This window comes from Apodemus sylvaticus, chromosome 5 (genome assembly GCF_947179515.1).
Source record: "Apodemus sylvaticus chromosome 5, mApoSyl1.1, whole genome shotgun sequence".
Taxonomy (NCBI): Eukaryota; Metazoa; Chordata; class Mammalia; order Rodentia; family Muridae; genus Apodemus; species Apodemus sylvaticus.
The window spans coordinates 102,202,162-102,229,527 of record NC_067476.1 but is presented as its reverse complement, the minus strand read 5'-3'; the positions used below and the strand labels follow the sequence as shown (position 1 = coordinate 102,229,527).

Genomic DNA, 27,366 nt, shown 5'->3' with positions numbered 1-27,366 from the left:
AATATTGTCGAATGAAGACACAGGAAACCAGTTGGGCGGGACTTGGGGCGTGCGTGAAAGAGGCGCGGGCTTCAAACAAAGGCGACTCGCTCGCGCAGCCTTCTTCCGGCCTTCCAGACACCTTCTTCTTTTACTTCCTCCATGGAGTGGGACACTCAGGTGTTGGAAGGGTCCTCCTTTCTGGGATCCTCCGGGTCTAAGGCGAAGGCGTCACCGGTCGACGTGCGGCTGCCTGCGTGGCTGGAGCCGGAGAGATGTGCTGTGTTTCATTGCGCGGGTTGTTACGCGGTGCTCAGCGACACCGTGCACCTCGCCTGGGACCTGTCGACGTCCCTCGGCGTCCTGGCCTTCTCCAGTGAGTAAGGCGAGCGTTGGTGTCTGAGGAAGGCAGACCAGAGCCTGGGCAGGGGGAGGGAGCGTGGTTTTGTGTTTTCAAACACAGTACCGCGCCTGAGCTAAGCCTGAGCCCCACCTAGTGGGAGGTATTTCTTTTCAAAACCGGTTTGTCTTCCAGGAGTCACAAACAATGTCTTTTTGTTAGAGCCCTGTTTGGTTGGCATACAAGGTTCTCTCAAATACAGGTACGTGTGGAGAATTCCTCAGGTAGATCTATATATCTATATCTATATAGTTCCTGATTTAATCACTGTGAAGAGTACGTAACTGTTGTAAACAAGAAACTTTGTGTTGTGACATGTTTATTTTCTCCATACAGAATGTCTGAATGATAAACTCTTTACCTGTTTTAATCAAATTAACATGACATTTAAGAAAGTTAAAGTTTGGTGCAGGTTTTAAGGTCTGTGAGATAACCAGGATTATTTAAACTTGGAGTTTATAATATAAATATATAAACATATAAATCATGACATGACAAATTCTGTAGTAATCTATAGTAGTAGACTCAGCATTTTCGTTTGCTAATATTTTCCCTATAGCAATAAAGTATTCAGTGAACTTGGGCTTAGAGTGAGGCCAAACTAAGTTGTAGCCATACACCCATTCAACTTCACCAAACTAAAGGCACATTCTTATCCTTATAGGAGTCCCTTCTCCCAAAGGGGACAAGGAAGGAATGGTCAATTTCCATTGACATTGTTTGGAACTAGAGGCATTAGAACTGATGTAGAGGGGAACATGTGTCCAGTACTATAACCACTGCCAGCTGTCATGGACCATTAGGATGTAGACATTGTTGAATTGAGAATCCTTTGAATTCATATAGTATTTCAAAAGCATTTAGGAGTAGGGGTTGAGATAGGCTCTCTCACTCAACATGCTTACTAGCCAGGAACTCATTATGTCACCCATGCTGGCCAAAAACTTGTGATCCTCCTACATTTAAAACTTTGGTGTGTGTGAATATGTCTGCATTTGTGGTAGGAGCATGCATATGCAGGTCCAGAGGTAACTGAAAGCAGTCTTTCCTTCATCATGTTTGATAGAAGAATTAAACTGAGTTTCTCAGGGTTGGTAGCAAATACCTTTACCCACTGGGTCATTTCACTGGCCCTGAAGTGACATTTTTGATATAGCTACATCACAAATGATTTTATTTTTGATATTGGTAATAAAAGCCTTGCCTTGACTTTACAATTCTGCCTCTGTCTACAAGTGTTGGGATCTCAAGCATGGGAACTGACACCCAATCTCTTTTAAGAAAAGCCTGATAAAAGATTTTAATTATAAGCCTGGTGGTGATAATCTCCAGCACTAGGGAGGCAGAGGCAGGAGGATCTCTGTGAGTTCAGGAACACCCTAGTCTACAGAGCTAGTTCCAGAACAGCTAAGGCTACATAAAGAAACACTGTGTGAAAAACCAACCAACCAAACAAAATTGCAATTATACATTTGTAAATGTGCTATAGCTCAGAAGAACAATGTTTGCCTATCTTGTATGAGGTGCTAGAGTTGATCTATAATAAGTACAAGAAAAATGCATATAAGAATAGAGTTAGAAAGCCGGGCGGTGGTGGCATGCGCCTGTAATCCCAGCACTCTGGGAGGCAGAGGCAGGCGGAAAGAGTTAGATTTTTGTTCCACATTATAATCTAAACTCTGTTACATTTGTTTATGTAGTGTGTGTAGTGCACATGTGAAGGTAAGAGAACACCTTTGGGGAGTCCAGACCCGGATCACACTCGGGTTGTCAAGCTTGGCTACAGCACCTTTCCCTGCTAAGCTATGAATCTAGTCCTGACCCCTCTCTGTGCTCCTCTGCGTGTGTGTTCTTATTGAGGCAAATGGTCATTTTTACTAGTAAACTTGAGGTTTTGAGATACTTGAGGTCTTTTTTTTACTATTTTTGAACTCAGTAATTGATTATCTATTGGTACTTAAGCTTTGGCCAGGCATGTTGGTGCCTTTAATCCCAGCACTCAAGAAGATGAGAGTGAAGAAAAATCTTTATTCTACTCTACTGCCTGATATTATGTCCTGTTGTTTTCCAGACTGACAGACTATTATAATGAATACTAATTAAAATCTAATTGACCTTGTTCTATATAAGAAAATGGAGAAACAATGGTATTTGTCTATATTTTAGAATTAACTGCCTTAAGTCCTTCAGTGATCCAGTGACCCAGCAAGCTACATGATGCTAACTAACTCCTAAGGGAGCAAAAAACCCAAACCATCTTAAGGACAGTAATACATTTTTTCTTTTTTTCTTTTTTTTTTTCTTTTTCTTTTTTTCTTTTTTTTTTCTTTTTCTTTTTTTCTTTTTTCGGTTTTTCGAGACAGGGTTTCTCTGTGTAGTCCTGGCTGTCCGGGAACTCACTCTGGAGACCAGGCTGGCCTCAAAAGAACTCAGAAATCCGCCGGTCTCTGCCTCCCAAGTGCTGGGATTAAAGGCATGCACCACCACTGCCTGGCTAGTAGTAAATTTCTTTATGAGGTAAGGGAGTCATGAACTACACAAGTGGTCAGAGATAGTACTGAACTTAGTTTTGAGGGTTTTTGTTTTGAAGGTTTTTGGTTTGTTTTTTTGTCATAAAGTATGGTCTTTGTTTTTGTTTCTTTGAAAAAAAGAGTCTTACATGGCCCACATGGGAGCCGGTGAACTTGATGAAGTCTCTCCAGGTCCTTGAACTTACTTCCTCCTGCCTGTGCTTGAGTGTTAGGGTAGCAGATACCACCACTATACCTGATGAGGGTAGTTAGTTTTCTTTTCTAACTTTTCATTTTTTAAATTTTATATTCTGCTTCTTTCCTTTCCCACCAGCACCTACAACCTTTTACTCTGTAATTCCTGTCGGACTCCTGTTGGTTTCCATTTATATTCTACCAGTGCTGCTCTGGCTGCCTTGAGAGGCCATTTCTGCCTTTCTTGTGATAAAATGATGTGGTGAGTAGAGACATTACTTATTAGTTTGTTTGTTTTTTTGTTTTTTTGGATTTGGTTTTTCGAGACAGGGCTTCTCTGTATAGCCCTGGCTGTCCTGGAACTCACTCTGTAGACCAGGCTTAGCCTGGAACTCAGAAATCCGCCTGCCTCTGCCTCCCAGAGTGCTGGGATTACAGGCGCACGCCACCACCACCCAGTGAGACATTACTTATTAAATAAGGTTTTTAAAAGAGTCTAGGAAAGTTCAGGTGTTTATAACCAAGGAAGACACAAAAGGCCAGGCACTATTATATATATATACCTGCAATAAGGACAAAACATAATTCTAAAATAAGCATGTGATTGCTTTAGATGGTTTATTGTACTGTGTCTTAATATGGACTAATTTAAGAGCGTTCTTTCACTAAGGAAAATTCTGGAAGGTATGTGTCTTAGTCAGGGTTTCTATTCCTGCACAAATATCATGACCAAGAAGCAAGTTGGGGAGGAAAGGGTTTATTGAGCTTACACCTCCACATTGCAGTTCATCACCAAAGGAAGTCAGGACTGGAACTCAAGCAGGTCAGGAAGCAGGAGCTGATGCAGAGGCCATGGAGAGATGTTTCTTACTGGCTTGCTTCCCTTGGCTTGCTCAGCTTGCTTTCTTGTAGAACCCAAGAACACCAGCCCAGGGATGGCACCACCCACAGGGGCCTTCCCCACTTGATCACTAATTGAGAAAATGCCCCACAGCTGGATCTCATGGAAGCATTTCCCCAACTGAAGCTCCTTTCGCTGTGATAACTCCAGCCTGTGTTAAGTTGACACACAAAACCAGCCAGTACAGTATATTTTTGCAAAACAGTGTCATCATAGATAACTTGGAGACATATGTATATATATCCCCCCAAGTAAGCCAATCAGATTTTCTACCCCAGGAGTTTGAAATAAGGCCTGTGTTGGTTACTTGTCTCATGACAAGACAAAATACCTGACAAAAGCAACCTCAGGAAAGGAGGGCTTCTTGTGGCTCACAGTTTGAAGGTATAGTCCATTATAGTGGGAAATCCAAGGAGGAAATGGGTGGTCATATTGTGTCAGCAGTCAGGAAGCAGAGAGACAAATGTTAGTGCTCAGGTCTGTCTGTCTGTGTCTGTCTCTGTCTCTGTCTCTCTCCTTTCTCTCTTTGTTTTTTCGAGACAGGGTTTCTCTGTGTAGCCCTGGCTGTCCTGGAACTCAGAAATCAGCCTGCCTCTGTCTCTGCCTCCCAAGTGCTGGGATTGAAGGTGTGCACCACCACTCCCGGCTTATTTTTTTTTCCTTGTTTTGTTTTGTTTTGTTTTGTTTTGTTTTGAGAAAGGGTCTCTCTATCCCTAGCTGACCTGGAACTCACTTTCTGGTCCTGGCCAGCCTTGAATTCACAGAGGTCTGGCTTGCCTTCAGTGATGGCATCAAGACCTGCAACAGTAAGATTGTTCACAGTGATGGCACCAAGGCCTGCAATATTATGATTGTTCACAGTGATGGCACCAAGGCCTGCATCATTGATTGTTCACAGTGATGGCATCAAGGCCTGCAAAATTATGATTGTTCACAGTGATGGCACCAAGGCCTGCAACATTATGATTGTTCACAGTGATGGCATCAAGGCCTGCAATATTATGATTGTTCACAGTGATGGCACAAAGGCCTGCAAAATTATGATTGTTCACAGTGATGGCATCAAGGCCTGCAACAGTATGATTGGCCTATTGTAAATTTTTTACCAAAGGTGGTTTTCATCTGATTCTAGATTTGTCTTTAGTTTTTCCTCAGACAGTTTTGTCACTGAGAATGGGAAAGGTTCAAGTAGAGTTTGTGGTTTTAATTGAGGTTTTTTTCCCCCAGTAAATTACACTATGCTGCTTCAAGTCATAAGGAAGGTTTTGTTCACCTGGCGGTGGTGGCACACGCCTTTAATCCCAGCACTTGGGAGGCAGAGGCAGGCAGATTTCTGAGTTTGAGGCCAGCCTGGTCTACAGAGTGAGTTCCAGGACAGCCGGAGCTACACAGAGAAACCCTGTCTCAAAAAAACAAAACAAAAAAAGGGAAGGTTTTGTTCAACAGGTATTTTAGAGGGCAAGTTTGGTCCATTGGTAATAGTATTAATATTTTCTCTTTATATTTTTTCTCTAGCTATCTATTAAAAACAAAGGCCATAGTAAAAATATCTGAGATGGATATTAACAATGTACCTTTACCAGAAAAGATTGCAGAGGTAAACTTGTTTGGTTACTTATATATACAACATTTTCCTTTTGGGTTTTCCTTTTGGAGACAGGATTTTTACTCTGTAATTGTGATTCACTCATATTAACTATGTAGACCAGGTTGTCCTAGATCTAGGCTATATCCTTTCCCTTAATAAAGGCAATTTTTAAGTGTGTTTTGTTTTGAGATTTATTTTTATTTTAAGTCTTGTAACATTATAGGCAGCAAATCAAGGGCTGAGTATAAGATGTCCCCAATCTCTGTCTCTCTCCAGCTGAAAGAGAAGGTAATGCTAATGCATACTCGTTTAAACTCACTGATGAGGATTCTGAAGGAAAAGACTCCTAATCAGTCTAACCAAGAAAACTGAACAAACAAGGTAGAGTACAGAACTTTCCTCAGTAACTGGGGTGCTTTGGCCAATTCTTTTTTTTCTTAAGCTCTCTCTCCTCCCTTCCTCCCTCCCTCCCTCTCCCTCCCTCCCTCTCTCTCTCTCTGTCCTCTGTCTGACTGTCTCATGTGTGCTGTTGCCTGTGGAGGCCAGAAGAAGTCATGAGATTCGCTGGAGTTATAGGCAGTTGTTGAGTGTTAGGAACTAAACTCTGCAAAAGATGGAATCACTCTTAACACTGATCTGTGATCCATCTCTCTAGTTCCCATCCCCATTGGTCATTTCTTTTTTTCTCTTTCTTTTCTTTTCTATCTTTTTTTTTTTTTTTTTGGCAGGGGGTGGGGGTATTTTGGTTTTGATACAGGGTCTCACTATGTACTTCTATCTGTCCTAGAATTCACAAGGATCCTCCTGCCCCACCAGAATGCTGGGATTAAAGACTTGCCACCATGCCCTCTTGGACTTTTATTTTTTTTAAATAGAACTAAGAACAGAGTTCTGCCAGATCTGGTGATACATGCCTGTGATCCCAGCACTTGAAATACAGGAAGGAAGATCACAAAAGATGGAATTTTTAAAGGTTTAAGGCACTCCTTAGCTGTGTTATGAATTTGAGGCTACCCTAAAGTTCATAAGAACCTGTCCCACAATCTGTACTCCTCCTTAAAACAATTGAGAATATGCCTTTCACTAGCTCATCAGCCCACTCCTGCTTTGAGGAGTATTTTTCTTTTTCATAATAAGCTGTGACTACTAACTTTTATTTGCCTGATGTAACTCTTCTCCAAGGCTTACTGCCTCCATCTGCTAACTGATGCCTAGTCCTGGAAGCTTTTAGACTCTATACAATCTTGCCTAGATCTAGAATGTTTTCAGCCTCTGAGACTTACTGCTGAATAAACTCACCCATTCTAGCTCTTCCTGAACTCTAGCTGGCTGGTCAACTCAGCTGTTCTGGCTCAAACATCTAGCCATGCTGACTGATTCACTCTGGCTTCTCTCGCTTCTGAATTATTCTGCTTGACTTCATACTAACTTCAGAAATATGTTCTGATCTTCTGGCTCCTTCTCATTTTCTGGTGCCTTCTGTCTTTACCTGTGTTTAGCTTGTTCTTTCTTCAACCTGTGTATGTAAAACTCTCCTGGTAAAACTGCATATTTTCTTTTCTCTCTGCACTGCCCCTTAAGTAGCTTCCTTTCCTCTCTCTCATTAGAGTTGGGCATATTCTGTTGTCAAGTCTTTCTCTGATTCTTGAGTTTGTTGCCACTCAATCACACATCACTTTCAAACATGAGTACTTCCTTCTGTAAACTAACATTACCTTCATTGTTTAGGATTAAAGGTGTGTGCTAAGGTGTGTCTGAATGCTGTATTCCTGCCAGAGAGATTAAGTGTGTGTATGTGTGTGTGTTGAGCCACACCACAACTAGAAACAGTTTTTTGTTGGTTTTTTTTTTCCAGCAAACTACACAATCTTGGGGTTCACGGCATGACCAAAGATTCTGCAACATGTGACTCTATTACTTTAAATTTATTTTAGTATGTTGATTCCATAATGCCTATCTCTGAAAATGTATATCACTACTAATAACCAATTAGCATACAGTGACCCTTGTGTCCACTGATGAAAAAATGAACAGCTGGCCAGGATAAAGAGATGGAGTTAATAGTGATGTTACTCTTATTCGCCAGTTATATGAACACTGATAAATACTTGTTTGTTTTGAGACAGGGTCTTTCTATATAGCTTTGGCTGCCCTAGAACTTTCTATGTAGACCAGGATAGCCTTAAACTTAGGAGATCCACATGCCTCTGCTAGAATTAAAGAAGAATGTCACAGAGAAATAATTTTTGCTTATGTAAAATAGGTATGTACATTGGATGGTGGTGGTGCATGCCTTTAACCCCAACACTCTGGAGGCAGAAGTGGGTGAATCTCTCAATTCAAGGCCAGCCTCAGCCTTATCTACAGAGTGAGTTCTAAGACAGCCAGGTCTACCCAGAAAATCCCTATCTGGAATAAAACAGCAACAACAAAAACAAATATATATGTAATAAATAACAGTTAATAAATAGAATACATTGCACAATAAAGAATTTGTGTCTTTTTGCTGTTGTTTTTTTTTTTAATTTACTTTATTTACATTAGTACACTTCAGCTGTCTTCAGACACACCAGAAGAGGGCAGCAAATCCCATTACAGATGGTTGTGAGCCACCATGTGGTTCCTGGGAATTGAGGTCAGAGCCTCTGGAAGAACAGTCGGTGCTCTTAACCACTGAGCCAACTCTCCAGCCCCTGCTGCTGGTCGCATCTTGTAATTCCCCACTTTGAAACATATTATGTTCAAGACCAGGCTGATCTTGAACAGAGATCCACCTGCCTTTGCCTCCTAGATTTTGAGATTAAAGATGTGCCTGTTGGACCTGCAGAGGCTGTCAGATCCCCCTGAACTGGTATTACAGGCAGTTAAGGGTATTGAAAACTGAACCCTAGTTCTCTGATAACTACGTGTGCTTAACCTGCCAAGCCATCTCTTTAGCCTCACAGACTGGGACCTAATAATAATACATTGAATAATTTTTGAGACAGGATCTTTCTCTGTAGCCTAGGCTGGCCTCCAATGTGGCAGTTCTACCTCAGCCTCCTGAGTGCTTAGTGGGCTACCATGCATGACTGAATCTTTAAAATACATATTTACCTAGGCCCTACTACTTAGCTACAGCTCTTACCTAATAACTTTTTCTTAACTTCTGGATTTGCCATTTTGGATGAGACTTTCTATAGAAAATTAAGTCCTTGAGCATGAACTCAGATCAAGCTAGGCAGCATGTGTGTGGGTTAAGATATTTGTGTGTGTGTCCAGTAAATATTTTGTGGCAAACATTTCCCCTAAAAAATATATAGTGCATGTGGTAGTCAGAGGACAACTAACAGGTGTCAGTTCTGATCTGCATCGGGAGTGCCGAGGATTGAACTACGGCCATCAGACTGGTAGCTCAGCCCCTTTAATTGCTCAGGTAGCTCACTGGCTCTTCCTTTTTTATTTCTAAATTAGATTTTTCTTTTTCTTTTTAAATTACATTTGTATGTGGGCACATATTTGTCATGGCTCACATATGGCATCAGAGGCTTAGTGGCAAATTCCTCTACGTCCACTCCCTAAGACGTCTCACTGGGAGCCACTTCCATTTTCAAGGAACATAATATAACATGCTGGTAATTGAGCAAATTTTAGAAACAAATCATTTAGATATCAGACCGTGTATGAACTTGAACTCGAAGAATTTAACTGTTCTGTTTCTGAATAAAATAGGTACAAAACCAGTAACGACACTGATTGTAGGATTAAATGAATTAATGCTGGAACAACTGGTTGCCACCATGGAAGGAAAATATAAACTGAATGCTGTTCTATGAAAAACAATCCAAGTATAAAGGTCTATATGTGAAACGTGAAAATAGTGTTTAAACAGAACCCTGAATAAAGGGAAATTTCTTTAGCATTAATCATTTGAAGACGGCAGTATTTTCTTTCTTTCTTTTTTTTTTTTTCCGGTTTTTTTTGGATTTGTTTTTTTCGAGACAGGGTTTCTCTGTGTAGCCCTGGCTGTCCTGGAACCCACTCTGTAGACCAGGCTGGCCTCGAACTCAGAAATCCGCCTGCCTCTGCCTCCCAGAGTGCTGGGATTACAGGCGTGCGCCACCACCGCCCGGCTGACAGCAGTATTTTCAAATATAGAATTTCAACCAAGACAACAGTGAAAAACTATGCCAAAGCAGAAACACAACATACACAACAAAAGTCCAAAATGCAGAAGCAAAACAACTGCAATACATCAGAAAAACCACCCATTTACAAACTGGCAAAATATTTATGCAAGGATTTTAGAGAAGACATTGGGCCAAGGGATATGGCTCATATGGCTCAGATAGAGTACTTGTATTGCATACATGTACAGAAAAAACGTCTAAGACTTGAGAAGTGTTACCCAACTTCACTAACAACCAAACTGGTGAAAATTAAAACTTACGATATAAAGATAAGGAGGAAGAACCCCTGTAAACTATTTGTACAAGTAATACCTTGGTACAACTAGAGGCTGGCCTGGCATTGCGTATGCAAACTAAAGACATACACTGGCTATTGCAGGTCAGCAACTCAATCCCTAGGTGCCTGTGCTAAAGACAAGTAGCAGATGTGCTCCAGTGTTTACACAAAAGGCTTATTATAGTCACATTTGTAACAGACAAAACTCCTGAGTCATGTTCCTGCAAGTACTGAGTAATTATGATGGAAGGAACACCATGTTTGTAATGTACACAGCAGAGCTCTTACTAGTGAAGACTATTGTATTCCTTGTTGTCTGTATTCCTTTGGTTGGTTTTTATTAATCTAAACAACTCAGTGTTTCATTTCATTTTTATATCTTACTTGGAAGAAAATCTAAACTAAGTAGTCAAGTAAAAGAGCTAGTATAATAAGGTACTTAGCATTACAGTAAATGCTCAATGAAATCTAGCTGTTGCCATGGATGTTGTAGTGTGTACCTGTAAATACTAACACATTTGAGGTTGAGGCAGAAAGCGAGCCTGGACTAAAGTGAGATCTATCTCATGTCGTTAACTAAAGGAGCCTTAGGTCTCAAATTTAATTCTCTTAATTGTATCATGAGATGTTGTCCAGTGATTGACCTTGTTACATTTACCTTTGTCCACAAACACTTAAAGATATTCCCATGGTGTCACAGTGTGGGTAGGAGTGATGAGGATCCTCTCATTCCCTGAGAATATGTACAATTGATGGTTGGTGAGGCAGAAAGACGTGTTTTTCTGGTAAGGTGCCCACATACCTGTAAATAACCCTAATGAAGCTCATGGGTTATACACACAAAAGACATGAAAGCAGAAGAGAAGCTATGGGAAAAGTAAAAGTAACTTTTTGGAATGGGAGGGTGATGGGAGAAGGAATATGGTCCAAGTACAGTGTGTATGTCTATATGTGTATGAAAAGGGCATAAACTCATTTATATATATCTATATATATATATATCTATATATGTATATATATATGTACATGCACACACACATACATATATATATATATATACACACACACATATACACACACCACACACACACATAGTATAATAAAAACTTTATGCTTTGTTTATAAAGGAATGTTGGGATTCATTTTATAATTCCACTTGATCCTATAAAGAATTTTAAGATCTGCTCCCTCCCACACATACCATAAAAATGCTGATATTCTAACAAAATCTTCAGTCATAGAAAGTCAAAAATATAATAGGTATATGTTGTCTCAAGGTTTACAGAATGGACACCAGTGTCTAAACTGGTGCTTTTGTGTGTGATTCACTTAAGTGCTGTAGTAGATCCTCAAGTCCTTTAGCAGTCAGGTTAAAGTCAGTAGCTTGTTCCTTTTTATTTGACAACAGCCTTGAAATTTTTAACATCTTTCTTCACCTGGGAGTAGAGGGCAAACTTTCTGTTAGATACAGGAATCTATTTTTTAGATAGTCTTGTATCCCAGGCTAGCTTCAAACCATTACATAGTCAAGACTGAACTCATTGCTCAGTCCCCACCTCCCAAGTGCTAGGAGTACAGAGATGCACCACTATAACCACTTTGGAATCTATTTACATATAGTCTAAGTCTTTGTGTGGAGTCCTTTCTTTCTTACAATGAGGGTCTTGAAGATCAAACCCAGGTCAGGCTTATCAACAAATGTCTATATCTGCTATTTTTTTTAAATATGTATTTATTTATTATATGTAAGTACACTGTAGCTGTCTTCAGACGCCAGAAGAGGGTGTCAGATCTCTTTACGGATGGTTGTGAGCCACCATGTGGATGCTGGGATTTGAACTCATGACTTTTGGAAGAGCAGTCGGTGCTCTTACCAGCTGAGCCATCTCTTCAGCCCCTGTATCTGCTATTTTATGGCCCAATAATTTTTTTTTTTTTAAAGATACTGTTAAATTTTGTTAGGTGGGGCTGGAGAGATGGCTCAGCGTTTAAGAGCACTGACTGCTCTTTCGAAGGTACTGAATTCAAATCCCAGCAACCACATGGTGGTTCACAACCATCCGTAACTAGATCTGACACCCTCTTCTGGTGTGTCTGAAGACAGCTACAGTGTCTTCATAGATATATGTAAGTACATATATAATAAATAGATAAATCTTTTAAAAAAAAAAAAGACTTGCTAGGTATCCAAACTAGTATTTCTTAAAAATTACTTTGGCATGCCAGGCGGTGGTGGCACACGCCTGTAATCCCAGTACTCTGGGAGGCAGAGGCAGGCGGATTTCTGAGTTCGAGGCTAGCCTGGTCTACAGAGTGAGTTCCAGGACAGCCAGGGCTATACAGAGAAACCCTGTCTTGATAAAACCAAATCCAAGAAACCAAAACAAAACAAAACCCAACAAAATTACATTGTCTCTTGGCTTTAGTGTTATTCTTCCTGTAAAAACTCCCAGAAACATGGAATAAATGTGCAGGCTAAAGTACAAAAAGACAAGCAGAACGTCCATGCAAACTCCAATGCCTGTGGAAACTTCGGGAGTAGAAATAAGGATGCTGTGGACATACAGACCCATTGGTCTCTATGAACAAACCTTGTGATTAAACTTAACCACAAGCCCCCGTCCAGATACATGCATCTGTAAACTGATGAATGTGCATTATCACCAATAGAAGGAAGGAATTAAAATGTTCCTGCTCCCAGATACATTGCTAACATCCTTCACAAAATTATGTGAGCAACTGCATTCCCACAAACTTAGAAAAGCCAGACATTGGTGAGGCTTGCCCCTCTACAACCAGCTTAATAATATCCATTAAAATTTATGGTGTAAACAACTTTAGACTAAATCTACTAAACATTAATACATTAAGTAATGATTCAAAAAAGTCAATATTCCAATAAATATCTCATTGTCAACCAAAATAAAAAAATAAGGATGCTGGAGGGCTGTGGTACAAGTGGTTGGAGTGCTGCTGTCACTGATTTTCCTCAAAGGATCTGGCACTTCACCATGACAGTGAAGATCAGTCCTGAGAAAGTCTGGCTTCAAACCAAATAGTCTCCGGACAGTCCCAAGTAGAACTTTGCCCAACACCTGTAGGATCATGACCCAACTCTTAAAGCTTTATTTATTATATAGAAGTATACTGTAGCTGTCTTCAGATACTCCAGAAGAGGGCATCAGATCTCTTTAAGGATGGTTGTGAGCCACCATGTGGTTGCTGGGATTTGAACTCAGGACCTTTGGAAGAGCAGTCAATGCTCTTAACCACTGAGCCATCTCTCCAGCCGGACCCAGCTCTTAGAGCCAAGAGTAACACATGTACGTTGAATCATCTCCCTCTCCTCTCAAGTTAAAATGTGATGTTCAGATGGTTATGTTACCATTGGGCAATATGGATCAAAAACTACCACAACTAAGTATTAAGAAACCCAGAAAAAAAAAAAAAAAACTGAGGTGGTAATATACAGCTTTACTTCTAGCACTCACAAGGTAGAGGCAGGGGGATCTATGTAAGTTCAAGGCCAGCCAAAGTGATCTTGTCTAAACCCCAAATCCAGCCCAACACTAGAAAGAAAACAGAAAACTAAAGCCTACTCAACAATGGAACATGGAAAGTCTTCTTTTCCCACTGTAATTTATATTATTTAAAATTCAAAGTAACAACACACAATGAAATTTCAGTGCATTCTCTGATCATGCTTTATTGCTAAAAATATATACATACAGGTGCAGTTTCAGACTCTCGACAGTTCCTTTTCCAAGAAGTCAAATTTCTTCAAAACCCCCAAAGATGCATAGATTAAGGAGCTGCCTTTTGTAGTGCTCCAAACGTTCAACAAAGCTCTCTAACATCACCTCAGACACTGGTGGTGCAATAGAAGGTACAAGGAAAGGCAAGCGAACATAGACACCTATGCCTGAAGGGCAGAAAATGCACCACTCTCAAGTAGATTGCTACTCTTAATCTTTTTCATTAAAAGGATGAAGGTTTAAGATTAATGCTCAGACTAGTAATGTTGTTTATAGACTGATAACACACTGACAAAATACTTGTCTGATCCTTGGAATAGGGTGTCAGTGCTGAGGGCTAGTCCAAGTGTTCTCCAAGAGAACTTTGTGTCCCAAGCACAAAAGAACATTTAAATTAAGGATACAACATACCATTCCCAAAGATGTCAAAATGTTTAGAAAATCACCAGTAATCATAACTGTATTCTGCCTTTAAAGGTATCTTATAAGCCTGAGTCTACCAAATACACATCGAATCTTGCTGCCTGATGTTTTGACTTTAGTGACTATAGGAAGAAAATGCTAGAAGGAAGAACTCTGACCGTACATCTTTATTGGCTGGCAGATATATCAGTAAGTGACAAAGAACACTTCTATTTGGGATACATCATATATCTCAATTCCTGTGTTTTAGTGGAAAGCAAACGTCACACTGACAGTTTTCAGTTCTGAAGGTTGGAAGTCACCATTCCAGTCAGCATCCATAGCAAAGTACCACAGCTAAAGTTAAATTTGAAACTATTTTTCCATCATATAACATGTAAATTGGACTGAACCCAGTGAAACGGTTTTATTTGAAATCTATGTAGGTCTTTCGGACATTATAAATACTTCTCGTTTGTCAAAACCATTTATAACTTGCATTTCAAAGTCAAGAAATTTTTATGCTACCACCATGAGGGTTTTTTTCCGTAGTGGTGACAATTAAACCCATTTTCTCAGGTAAATGTTCAGCCAGTAAATTACACTTCTGTTCCTTTCACTATTGTAACAAAACAATATTCATTCATCCAAATAAATGTCTTTCTTGGAAGATTTTTTCCTGTTCATCAGGAATCAAGTTTCAGGCAAGTTACACATTTTGACCAACTCATCTGAAATAAAACTACAGCTCTACAGTTGTAAATACAGCCACAAGTACAATCTGAGAGGCCGAACTTCTGTAGCTCTACATAAACCTTCTTGCTGCAGGGTCCTTGCAGATGGTCAGTCAGCACCTTCCAAAACAGATGCCTCATTCATCCCAGAACTACAGTATGTGCACACTGACACTGGAGCCTGGCTGTGGCACTCAGGCTAGTTCCTGCCTGCTCAGACTGGAGACCATGAATCTGGCTCAATCTATAGTTTTAAGAAACCTCAAGCTTAGTCTACATGAGCCTAACCAGACAAGTGCCACAGCTTGTTATTTTGCACTGAACACTGAAGGAAGATGACTATACTTGGCCTATTTCCCTGCTCTTCTGAAACCCTGCACCATCCTGATTATAGCAGCTTATTCAACATGCTTAGTTTATCTTTTATTTGCAAACATGCTTGGAAATAAATAGAGCTAGGAAACAGAGTGAGCACTGCCTGCTGTATCCCTAACAGTTTGAATGTCTTATGGTTGCCCCTTGTTTATCTTATACTTCCAATTTTCAACGGAAGTAAGACAATCTTTAATTAGAAAATAAAAATAATTCAAACAATAAAACCAAGCTATTGGTTTAAGTATCTATTGCTTCATTATTGATATATGCATATATAAAATTACTAATAACTACCTAACAATGAAAAATTTTCAACCATGCATTAGAATGTTAGCATTCTAGAATCAGTTATGGGCCTGCCACTGTTGGTTACACTTCCAATCAGGCCTGGTTTTAATAAACATGCAAACTCTTTGATTCAGAATCCTGGGAAAAAGCAATGATACATGCAAAACTTCAACTGCATATGTCAATCAAATTCCTCAGAGATGCAGTCAGGTACTCCATTATCTACTATAATGCTGCTTCAAAACAAGTCATACAAAAAAGCTAAATTTAAGACTTCTGTTTGGTTCTAAAAGGCTTAGCTAGAAATCCTGGCCCTTGGAAGGTAAAGAATGTGTAAAGCCCTGGGAAAAAGGAACTGAGGTGATAGTCTTTATGGAACAAGTTTTCTTGGCCACTTACTGAGAGCTGGAGGGGGGCGAGGGTACTTGGGCAGAATGGTTTCTTTTCTGATCCGTATTAATGAGCAGCTCCCTGGGGAAAGTTGAGGAGCAGACTAACACAGTGTAAACACAAGCAGTAATGCCCTGAAATTCAACATAGCCCTCTGCATTTTAAAACTCTTGGCCAAGGGGTTCTTCCAAAATGGTTTAATTAGTAGCCAAGTAATGTTCTGAATAAACTAGAGACAGTATGCGTGCACCTACAGCACCATGAGAAGGTAAACCTGAAGGCTAGGGGTCTTTTTCATATTTTGCACATCACAGGTACATAGAGTAAACAAGAGACTACAGAAAGACTGAGTACTAATTAATCACATATATTGTAGCATATTTTTGCATTTAGAACCATAAACTTGGCTGTTAAGGGTAATCTCTGATGTAACTGAATTAGCCATGTCTTTATGATCATGCAGTTGTTCTGAATATTGCTTGGTTGTCCTGAAAGTTAACCTGGACAGCACAGGACATCTAAAGAGAAACTACTCTCAACAAGACCTTTTCCCTGCCCTTAGGCTTATAAGAAAATAAGAACCATAGATCTACAAAACTAATTTTTGACTTTTCTTCCCTGGGAAACAAAGGAACACAGACCCAGATCTTTTCAGGGATGTCGAAGGTGCTAAGTGGCCACAATCATGTGAGGTAAAGGAAATGAGGAGTGGCCCTAGTTCCATTTTACATCTCAAATAAGGAAGGAATGAGTCTGCCAGGTTCTCCTTGTAGAAAGGAGATGCACATTGGCCTCAAGCTTATCACATACACCTATCAGAAGTTCAGATAACCCCCTGCCCGGGCACTGCCAGTCATTTGGTTCAACTTTTAATCCTAACTTCCTTGAGCCTAAGTTCAAGCAAAAACCAGTAAGTTCTTGAGGCTCCCCCCATCCCCTAGAAACACCAATCACCCACAACCTTTCCTTTTGAAACAGTAGTCAGGAACCCAATGAACAAAGGTTATATTACTTGAATAAAGCATAGGTCATTCTATATAGTAAATGACTATTAATACAAACAATTTAAGCAAGACCCCTATATGTTGGCTTCACTGCGATTCCAGATTAAGCACTAAAAAGATTTCAACAGCTGTAAACTCTGGGGAAACAAAATAGGATCTTTAACACATATATAAAAGTTGGTATTTTTTTTCACGAAGACATATTCATATACATTCATAGTTTAAATGCCTTTTAACTAGGATGTGTTTTTCCTTTTGTGGAACTCTATAAAACTACAGGGCCCCACAAACTGAACCAGTAACCACTCAACCTCACAGCTTTGTGAGCACAATTTACCATACATTCGGAACTATTATTGCTTCAGAATCCCACATCTTTAACATTATTATTAGTTCATTTATGGCTTTTGTTATTTGCAACAGGAAATGTCCTTTCCTATATGCTGTGCTACTTTGTATGCATTATTTTTCAAGTTTCATTCCCCTTTGTTTCTTAAATGCTTTTCAGAAGCAGATTCTCCCAGGTGCTAACCACCTACTTGAGTGAAGAGTATACTTACTACTCTATGAGAGTATTCCTGGGACTCTGAATATCTAATACTAGACTCATACCTAGTTTCTATGGGGAAGTTTTACATTTCCTATAATACTAATGTAATATATGTTAATAAATCCTACATACGCTTTTCTTTCTCTTTTTTTCTTTTGGTTTTCTGAGACAGGGTCTCATGTATCCCAGGCTGACCTCCAACTCACTATGTAGCTGATCTTCCTGCCTCAACTTCCCAAATGCTGGGAATTTACAGGCATCTACCACCACACCTGGCAGGACTCTATTTCTAAAAAATTATTAAAAAAAAAAAAAAAAAAAAAGGGAACAACAACAACAAAAAGCTCCACAACTCTCCAGAAAATGGTTCCTTCCAAGTTTCCTAGGCAGCTTTTAGAGGTAGGAATTCCATTTTACAGAAAACATTATTTTTCAGAACAAAGCAACTACTTTATTCCCATATGGAAAGTAGAAAAAAGTGAAAGCTGTCAACAATTACCAAAGGAGAGGCCAACATAACTTCTTGTCAACCTCCATGGGCCCCACTGAGCTATCAGATCTCATGAGAAAGACTGGACTCAACACCCAAGTCAGATGTGGGCAAAGCCTAAAGTACAGGATACTCCAAACTGCTGACAAGGCTCTGCAATTAGCACACATGCTGCAAACAGGAAAGGAAATGGCCAGAGTAAACATTCCAAAGTAACCAGCACAGCATCTCAGACATGCAAAACAGAAAATAGGAAAAATGAACCCAAGACATACAATGCAAGACCAATACAAGAACAAGCTAGCTTCACACTAAGAGAGCAAGACAAGCATGAACCCAGGCCTGGCCTTGAGGACTGAAGAGCTACAAAGACAGCTATTTCTAGCTCCCTTGTGAGAGGCTTAACATTCTCGCAAGCACAATGTTTCTCAGTGTGAACCCACATTTCTGTTTAGACATTAGTTGTTTTGGCCTTTATCTCGTATCCCCAGGGAGACTATCATAGATTCATACACAAAAAAGTAAAGGTCTAGGATTTTCCACACTTTTTACACTACTAGTTATTATCAATATTTCATCTTGAAGTTTACAATTATACTAAATTCATGCACTAACCCCTAACATGGCACTACAATATGCTATCAAGCACTACTGCTTACAAAACTATACACATCTCAAAATGGAAGACATTGGTGATTTTGTTGTTCTTAAACAACTTGTAACACTTGTCCACAAGTATTAAAATATACATTATATATATATTTATATTGCACATATCCCATTTTTGTTTAGAAACTTCAAAAGAAAAACTGCCAGCTTACATGGAGAAGGGAGGAGGCACGGCTATAGATGGAGGCACAAATCTAAAATGGTAGTTTTTGCTATTAAGAAAACCCAAATAAGACTAGAAATGGAAATGTGCCACACATCAGGCAACTAGAGCTGAGATCCACCCATGCTGTGAACACCATTTGGTATTAACAATGCAAGATGCAGGAGTGGCTTTGGCAAAGTGCACTCACCTGAAGCATCTGGAGCAAGTGAGTGACACTTCCCTGGTCTTGACAGCCCCTGTCCAAAAGCAAGGTGCAGGACAGCTCAGCATCTAAGAGAAGCTCTCAGTCACCAGCTGGCTTTGTCTTCTAAATAAAAATATAAGTGGCTGGAGCACTTGAAAACTGTTGGTTATATTTTTGTTTCATTTTGAGACCAGGTCTGTCATTCAGGCTTGACCTTGATCTTTGTGGCCAATCCTCCTGCCTCAATCTTCAAAATGCTGTGGTTACAGGTGTGAGCAGCCAAGCCCAGCGATTTAGGGTACCTTTAACTTGTTATTTCTCTAGTATTTTATCATTATTTACTCTCATTAATAGGTTATTTATAATAAATACTCATAAAAAAATCTTTTAGCATAAATCCAAGTTTGCTGCCCAATCTGACTAATCATGAATGTCCAACTTTTCCTAATTTTGATCATTTTATGACTCAAATTCACAGCACCTGCAGCACTGAGAAACCATCCAGAAATCAGCTCTGACAGCATCTATTTCTAACTCATCTAACAAGCTTAAAACTCCTTCTCCTACTGGCTGTCGCTGCAAACAATGGTGCCCTCTCATGTAAAAGCCTGGCATCCCATATAACAGACTTCCTTTGATTGGGAAGCAAAGAGATATTTCCACCATAGTTTCTTATAACATAACTATTAAAGGAAGAAAAGAGCATGTATCACCTCTTATTGGAATTTTCTTCAGGCCCACCACCCCACCCCCCGACTCCCCCACCCCGCCCCAGGCCCTGAATTTCCTTTAAATCTACAGTGATTAGCAACTAGATCCACATTTCCTATCAGATAGATCTGCTTTTCTTATTCAAAGTTTGGTTCAGACTCTAAATTTCTTCTGAGATCATACTGAAGCAACCACAGGGCTGGGAACATTCCTTCTGAGGCCCATCTCTAGTAAGACAGCTCAATTCAAACTGGGAAAATTTACCTGAGTCCCAGAATTTCAGCATAACATTACATTATCACCTAGGAAAAAAAAAAAAAAACCTGTCCAAGTTCCCATCTTAGGTTGAAGGGAGTTATTTATACTTTTTATAAAAATGCAACTACATAATGTAAAAATGTTGAAAAGTCAGACAATGCTACATTAGACAGCTTTGCTTCTTTTTCTTAGAAGAAAGGATTTATATGCCAAACCTTCATTCCTGTATGTCCAAAGGTGAAGGCAAGTTACACAACAGAGACCACCACATCACCTTAACTGCAAGACCACATGTGCCAGTTGCCTTCCAGCCACATGGAAACCCAAAGTCTCACATTCCACAAAAGGAATATAAAAGAGGGTGTTACTGGGCTCGGTTTTTGTCCTGTTGGGTTTGTTGTCCTTTTGGGTTTGAGTCTCATCATGACGTCCAAACTGGTCCCGAACATCTGCTCTTCCTGCCTCAGCCTCCCACATGCTGCCAGTGCCGGGAGAACACTGACCAGCCTGTGTTTCCTCCCACTCCGAACTAGCCAGAGGCCCAGCTGGGCCTTCCTGAGAAGGACTAAAACAGCAAAGCAGAACAGACAAAACACACACATTTAAGACTATCAAACTGTCCAAAGCCTTCTTATAAACAACAGGTTTCTTCTCCAAGAGAAAATCTTGTTTAAAAATGTGGATTTATACACATAAGACTGTAATGGTTTCATCCCCAAATGAAACCAAACCTGGTTTCTGCTTTTATCATATCTTGTTTTTGTCCAGAAAAATCTATCAACGTGTGAGCCAGAATTTAGATAACATTTCTTTCTTCTCAAATTATATTAAATATTTGGGATTTACTGCAGTCTCAACTGTGCTTATAATAGTGTTAAAAAATGGAAGACATTTATAAAAAACTTGAAGTCACCCACATTTGGTATTTGTTTAATCTTCTTGTCTGGATCTTTTAAAAAGAAAACAATTCACGCCACACAACCTAAGCACTTGTTTCAATTCAGAATCTTCCTTCTACTTGCAAATGGTGTCTTTCTAATTAAAAAACTGTAGAAGACCCAAGTCAGTTGTTTATTTTCTTCCTGAAGTCGACAGACATCTGCATCCTCAGGGGTTTTCTGTGTAGTATCTGATGGTGAAGTAAGAGAAAAGCAGTCTTTGCATCCTAAACCATGGAGGTAAATCTGTCGAAGACATCCGCATCTCACTGGGGAAAGTAATGGGATGGAAGAACCAGGACACCTCACTGAGCAGTCCACACAGAATTCCTGGAAACACAAATCAAATGGAAAATAGGAAGACCGGGACAGGCACTTTTATATAAACTTACTTGTAAAATCAGTATTTAAAACACAGACATACATGTGCAAATATATAGTTTAGCATGTGTTCACTTATTGCCTGTAGTACTGAGGCTGGGGCATAATTACAGGGCTGAAAGCCAAGATGACCTACGTAATGAGACTTTAACACAAACAAACAAGTGGCATCTTTTCTATCCCTCACATAGAAACTTTGTGGGGCTGGAGAGATGGCTCAGCAGTTAAGAACACTAATGCTGTCAGAGGACACTAGTTCAATTCCCAGCATTCACACACAGGGCAGATCATAACACAGGGCACACACACATGTAGGGAAAAAATCATAAACATGAAATTAAAAAAATTTTTTTTTTGGTGTAAGCCTATATAATCCTAGAACTGGAGAAAGACTCCTTTTCTATTTATGTGTAGGTGAGTACATACAGACACACACACATAAAGAAATTGGACAATATAATGAGAACACATATTAAAGAACAACAAAAACAGACCCACAAAAAAGGGTATGGGGTGGGGAGAACAGACACAGAAATCAGTGTGAACACTTTGCCACAGGTCAATGCCAGCAGAGGCCTGGGAAATGATTGAGGATGACCCTAACACTGCCTTCATTTGGGGCACCAACCTTTAGAACTTTGAAACAACAACTTTGTCCTAAATCATACAGTTTGATGGATATGTACCTCAGTGGTACTAGCATGTGCAAGGTCCTGGTTTGGTCCACAACAGGGTATGGGTAGTTATATAATGCCTAGGAAAGGTAATATAATGGCTATGAAACTTTATGCTGATAGGTTCTTAACACTTAGGAAAGTACAGGTGGGAAAGGGAACAGTGGCACATGCTTTTAATTCCAGCACTTGGGAGACAAGGGTAGAGGCAGAAGGATCTCTGTGAGTTCAAGACCAGTCTGATCAATATAAAGTTGCAACCATAATTAAGGAGTAAAATCCCATCTCAAATATATAACAACAAAATCCCAAACAAACAGGTATAGGTCCTGACTGCAAATATGTAATCCCAGCAGCTTGAGAGGTGTTGAAAGGTAGAGACCTTGATCTCAGGACAGTTTGGGGTACAGAGTGAGACTGTGTTTCCAAAAAAAAAAAAAATTAATTAAAATAAATATATCTTAAAACTAGAAAGAAAACATATACAGGGCTGTATATCTGTCTGTCCAACATGTTATGAAACCCCGGGTTTCACCCCTGCTACATTAAGGAAAGGAAAACAAATTCATAATTAAAATACAAATATTTTTAGTGATCAAAACTGAGTATGTAGACATATGCTCATAATAGCAATAATTAAAAGGCTGAAGTAGAACTGGAAATTCAAGGCTGCGGTGGCTGACACAAAGAGACTCCATCAACTAACCAACTAACCAACAAAAACCCACAGTAGGACCTGATGAGCAGTCGCAGTGGTTAAGAAAGCACCAGCTGCTATTCCAGGGGTGCCAGGCTCAAGGTCAGCTCTTGGCACCCACATGACGTCTCACAGCCTTCTGTGGTTCCAACATTCTCTTCTGACTTCCATGGGCACCAGGCATACATATGGCGTACATATATAGGCAAAAAACATATAAATATTATATAAAATGAACAACTGAAAACTGGGATTGATGACACTTAGAATGCAAAGACCTGGGGTTGATTTTCTTAGATTTTATTTTTTAAAGATTTACTTATTATATATAAGTACACTGTAGCTGTCTTCAGACACCCCAGAAGAGGGCATCAGATCTCATTACAGATGGTTGTGAGCCACCATGTGGTTACGGGGATTTGAACTCAGGACCTTCAGAAGAGTAGTCAGTGTTCTTAACCACTGAGCCATCTATCCAGCCCGGACCTTTTTTGAGGAGAGGCTGCTTTGTTTTTTGAGACAGTTTTTCACTGGACAGTCCTCTCCAACTCTCTCTATAGAGTAGACTGGCTTTCAACTCACAGATCTGCCTGCTTCCCTTCACCTGAGGTCCTGGTTTTGATCCTTACTACCTCAAAATAAAAATAATAGAACTGAAGTGGGAGCTGAGAACATGGCTTTTTGTCTCAGTGCTTCTATTGCTGTGAAGAAACACCATCATCATGGCAACTCTTATACAGGAAAATATTAACTGGGGCTGACCAGATTACATAGTTGAGAGGTTTAGTCCATTATCATCAATGAGAAGAAGCACGGCAGACATGGTGCTGGAGAAGGAGCTGAAAGGTCTACATCTGGATCCACAGGCGGGAGCAGCAGGAGACTGTCATACTAGGTGCAGTTTGTGCATGAGACCTCAGAGCTGGCCTCCACGGTGACTCACTTCCTCAGCTAGGCCACACCTCCCAATAGCGCCACTCTGAGTCTATGGGGCCATTACCTCATAAGACACCATACATAGTAGTAGTGCATGGTGTTCAAATAAGTTTGCATCCCAGTTCCTAATGTAAAAGCTTCATGAACAGCATGTGCCCATAATCCCTGTGCTGGGAGGCAGCAGATGGGAGGATCGATAGCAGGGCTAACTAATTTGCCAGTCTAGCCAAAACTGGTTAACTCCAGATTTAGTAAAAACGAATATCTCAAAAAATAAGGTGAGGAGCATATGAGGAAGACGACTGGCATCAACTCTCAGCCTCCAGAGCATGCCCTAACACACGTGTCCATGCATACACACAAAGTTAATGCTTAGCAATGCTTATTTTTAATCAGTTTATATTCAATTTAATTAAATCTGCATGTTTTCTGTACACAGTGAAAGTTATTGGTCAAATGATTTATCATCTTACACACTGTAACTTTGGTTAAAAAATAAAATAGAAGCAGAAGTATGGTCCTGTGTGGTGGGTGTGTGTGTGTGCACATGTACAATAGATAATAATTATCAATAACTAGGTTTTGTGGGTTTTATTTATTAACACAAATGTATTGCTAGCCCAGATTAGCTTCAAACTCTCAATCCTCACCTCAGTTTCCCAAGTCCCAAGAGCTGGGAATAAAGGCAGTGCCATGGTATCTGGCTGGTACTCATTTTTATCTTCATCTTCTGTTGCTGTTAACAGTTTAGTGTTTTGCTTCTATGGTGCCCTTTTCAAGCTGCCACAACAGTAGCTGGAATAATTATCCCATTACTACTTACATGCCAAGTCCTGAGTTCAGAATGTGGAGCTAAATATAAAAGCACCTTAAGGCCAGGAAAATATTCATCTTGTGTGATAAGGTTCCTAAAAATAAAAAGAACATAAAGGTAAGTGTCTTGGCTTCTTTTTTATCACTGTGATAAGACACCATGTCCAAGGTAATTCATTAAAAATAAATCATTTAGTTGGGCTTACAGTGTCAGAGGGTTAGAGTCCAATCACCATTGGCACAGCAAAGGCAAGGTGGTAGGAACTAGTAAGCTTACATCTCTAACAGCAAACAGGAGGCAGAGGGAGACCCAGTAGGACTGGCTCTGAGTTTTTGAATCCTCAAACCTGACCCCAGTGATCACACCTCTAACAAGCCTAGACCTCCTAGTCCTTTCCAAATAGTTCCACCTACTGGGGACCAAGTATGCAAACATGAGTCTATGGGGGGAATTCTCATTCAAACCACCAAAGCAAGGATTTACATATCCTTTACTGATACTACAAACATTAAGTATACAAAGATAGCTGGGTGGTGGTGGCGGCGGCACATGCCTGTAATCCCAGCACTCTGGGAGGCAGAGGCAGAGGCAGGTGGATTTCTGAGTTCGAGGCCAGCCTGGTCTACAGAGTGAGTTCCAGGACAGCCAGGGCAACACAAAGAAACCCTGTCTCAAAAAAAAAAAAAAAAAAAAAAAAAAAAATCAAAAAAAAAAAAAAGTATACAAAGATATCCCAACCAAACTATTCTTAAAAAAAAAAAAAATTCACTCTCAGAAGTATTCTAAAGGAATAACCATGTCACTGTCTGAATACCTGCAGTGGAACTAGTGTTTAAAAATATCAATATTTTTGGGGAAGTAGTTCTGAAGCTTTTATGCAACTCTCCGAATTTATGATACTCTATAGTCTTTCTGGAGGGGAAAGAAACTGTAATTCTGCATGAAACCTCCAGTACTTTATAGCTGTCTTTTAGTGCAAATACATTTTCCTCTCTAAGATGAGGAAGGATGCTATATTCTTTTCCGCTGGCTCATACCTGTTTTTTCTACCTGTGGATGAGATTAAAAAATAAAACCTAAACCAGGCAGTGGTGGCGCACGCCTTTAATCCCAGCACTTGGGAGGCAGAGGCAGGCGGATTTCTGAGTTCGAGGCCAGCCTGGTCTACAGATTGAGTTCCAGGAGAGCCAGGGCTACACAGAGAAACCCTGTCTCAAAAAAACCAAAACCAACAACAAAAAACAAAAAAACAAAACCCAAAAAAACAAAACCCACCTACCTGTGCTGAAGGGGAAGGGTTTTGTTTTTTGTTTTTTTTCACCCCCTAAGCAAGTGCTTCTTTCCTGCCTGCTGTCACCGCTGCTAAATCTAGGGCAAACAAAAACCATGTAATCTATCACAAACATTCACTCACAGCACGAGACTCCCATTTGAACTGGCTCTCACTAATATGCCAGTTTATTTTTGAAACAAGATTTTGATAGTTGTAAATTCTGGCCCTGAGCACCAACACACCCAGCAGATGTCTCACCAATCCACAACCAAGAAGCACAATCCTTCCTAGAATTTAACTGAATACCAATAAAAATACGAGGGCTCCCAATTACAAAGAGATGGCCCATAAAAGTAAACAAGAATCAAATACAAATATCTTGATAGTACTACACTGACACCAGTGTACACCAAGTACACAAATGAGATTCCAGCAGTATTTCCAAAACTATAGTTCTAAAAGAAAAGAAAAAGCATCGTAAGCTGTTTCCCTTGATTCTGGGTAAGAAATCAACATCGGTGAATTCCACTGAGACCTGTTTGCTGAAACTAATGCGCCATAAGGACATTATCAGGACGTACAAGGACAAAGCTGCTTACTATGGTCATAAAAGTTTGACTCGCAGGTGCGAATATCAGGTAAAGGCTGCAAGAGCCTATCTGTAATACACATACTCAAAGGAAAATACCAGAGGAAGCCTCTTACAGCAAATCTCAAGGTCAACGCGCCAGGGACATAAAATACCCAGAGCTGCAGCAGGCCTGTTAACCTTAACTGATGACGCCTTCGGTAAAGGGTCACTGTGGATCTTACAAACAATACAGAGATATTCTTAGAAAAATAAACGGGAGGTGCACATAGCGGCTTCCTGATACAGCCCGTGTACGTGCAACTCGGAGAACCAGGGTAAAGCACATAGTGGCCAAAGCGAAGGGCACAAGGAAGAGCGTGGAGCGCCGGTAGGGGGAGGACGCGGCCACAGACCCGGAGGCGGCCGGGCGGACCGGACGCGGCTGCGAATGGAAAGCCCTCTCAGGCCCAGACCCCGCCGGCTCCCTCATTAGGCTCGCCGCTACCCCGTCCCGGGTTGTGCCGCCTCACCGGCTGCTCGTCGCCCGGTAGACAGACGGCATTCTCAGCTCACCTCACGCGGTCCAGCACAAGTACTCCGCTTCTGGCCGGAGGCCTGCCCCGGGCCCGCAGGCCAGCTGCCCGGGGCACGCCTCACTCCGCCATTTTCGCTCCTTCTCCGGTCCGCCAACCCAGGGGCGGAGACGTGAAAGGCTCCGCCCCACCTCCGGGTACTGATTGGACAGTACCTTGCTCGCGCGCTCTTTTTCCGTCGCAGATTGGCTGGAATGTACGTCGATCAATTCCCTGGTTCTATTTTTTTGTTGTTGTTGGAGCCTAATGCTCCAGTTGAAGTTAAGGAGGAAAAGATTATTATAAATCACTTATACAAACATTCCTCACTGAGGCAGTCTCACTTTTTAGTAAGATAGCACGGAAAGGCCAAATAACCATTTTAAATTATCGTTACTGTTGACATATACTGTTACTAGTAATTCCTCCCTTGGCCTGAAGGATTTTTATACCCCGACTATCACTACACCCAGAGGAACAATTTCATGGTGTCAGTCCTTCTGACTTTGACCCAT

General features: G+C 40.4%; 1 protein-coding gene and 1 long non-coding RNA gene across 3 annotated transcripts; one reads left to right on the top strand and one right to left on the bottom strand.

Moving 5' to 3' along the window:
- Nucleotides 1-41: 41 nt before the first annotated feature.
- On the top strand, nt 42-7,424 carry Oip5 (Opa interacting protein 5). Of its 2 annotated transcripts, XM_052183282.1 has the most exons (6): nt 44-355; nt 515-581; nt 3,224-3,346; nt 5,501-5,582; nt 5,850-5,954; nt 6,361-7,424. In XM_052183282.1, the coding sequence occupies exons 1-5, from the start codon at nt 142-144 to the stop codon at nt 5,943-5,945; spliced, it is 582 nt and encodes a 193-aa protein (XP_052039242.1). In that variant the 5' UTR covers nt 44-141; the 3' UTR covers nt 5,946-5,954; nt 6,361-7,424. The 2 variants fall into 2 exon arrangements, with proteins under 2 accessions (XP_052039243.1, XP_052039242.1); XM_052183283.1 differs by lacking the exon at nt 3,224-3,346 and having other exon boundaries at nt 42-355.
- A 6,275-nt stretch (nt 7,425-13,699) lies between these two features.
- On the bottom strand, nt 13,700-26,969 carry LOC127685762 (uncharacterized). Its single transcript, XR_007977923.1, has 3 exons — nt 26,853-26,969; nt 24,445-24,529; nt 13,700-21,263 (listed from the first exon to the last, which is right to left on the bottom strand). It is a non-coding gene; the product is annotated as an uncharacterized LOC127685762 (long non-coding RNA).
- Between the last annotated feature and the right edge of the window lie 397 nt (nt 26,970-27,366).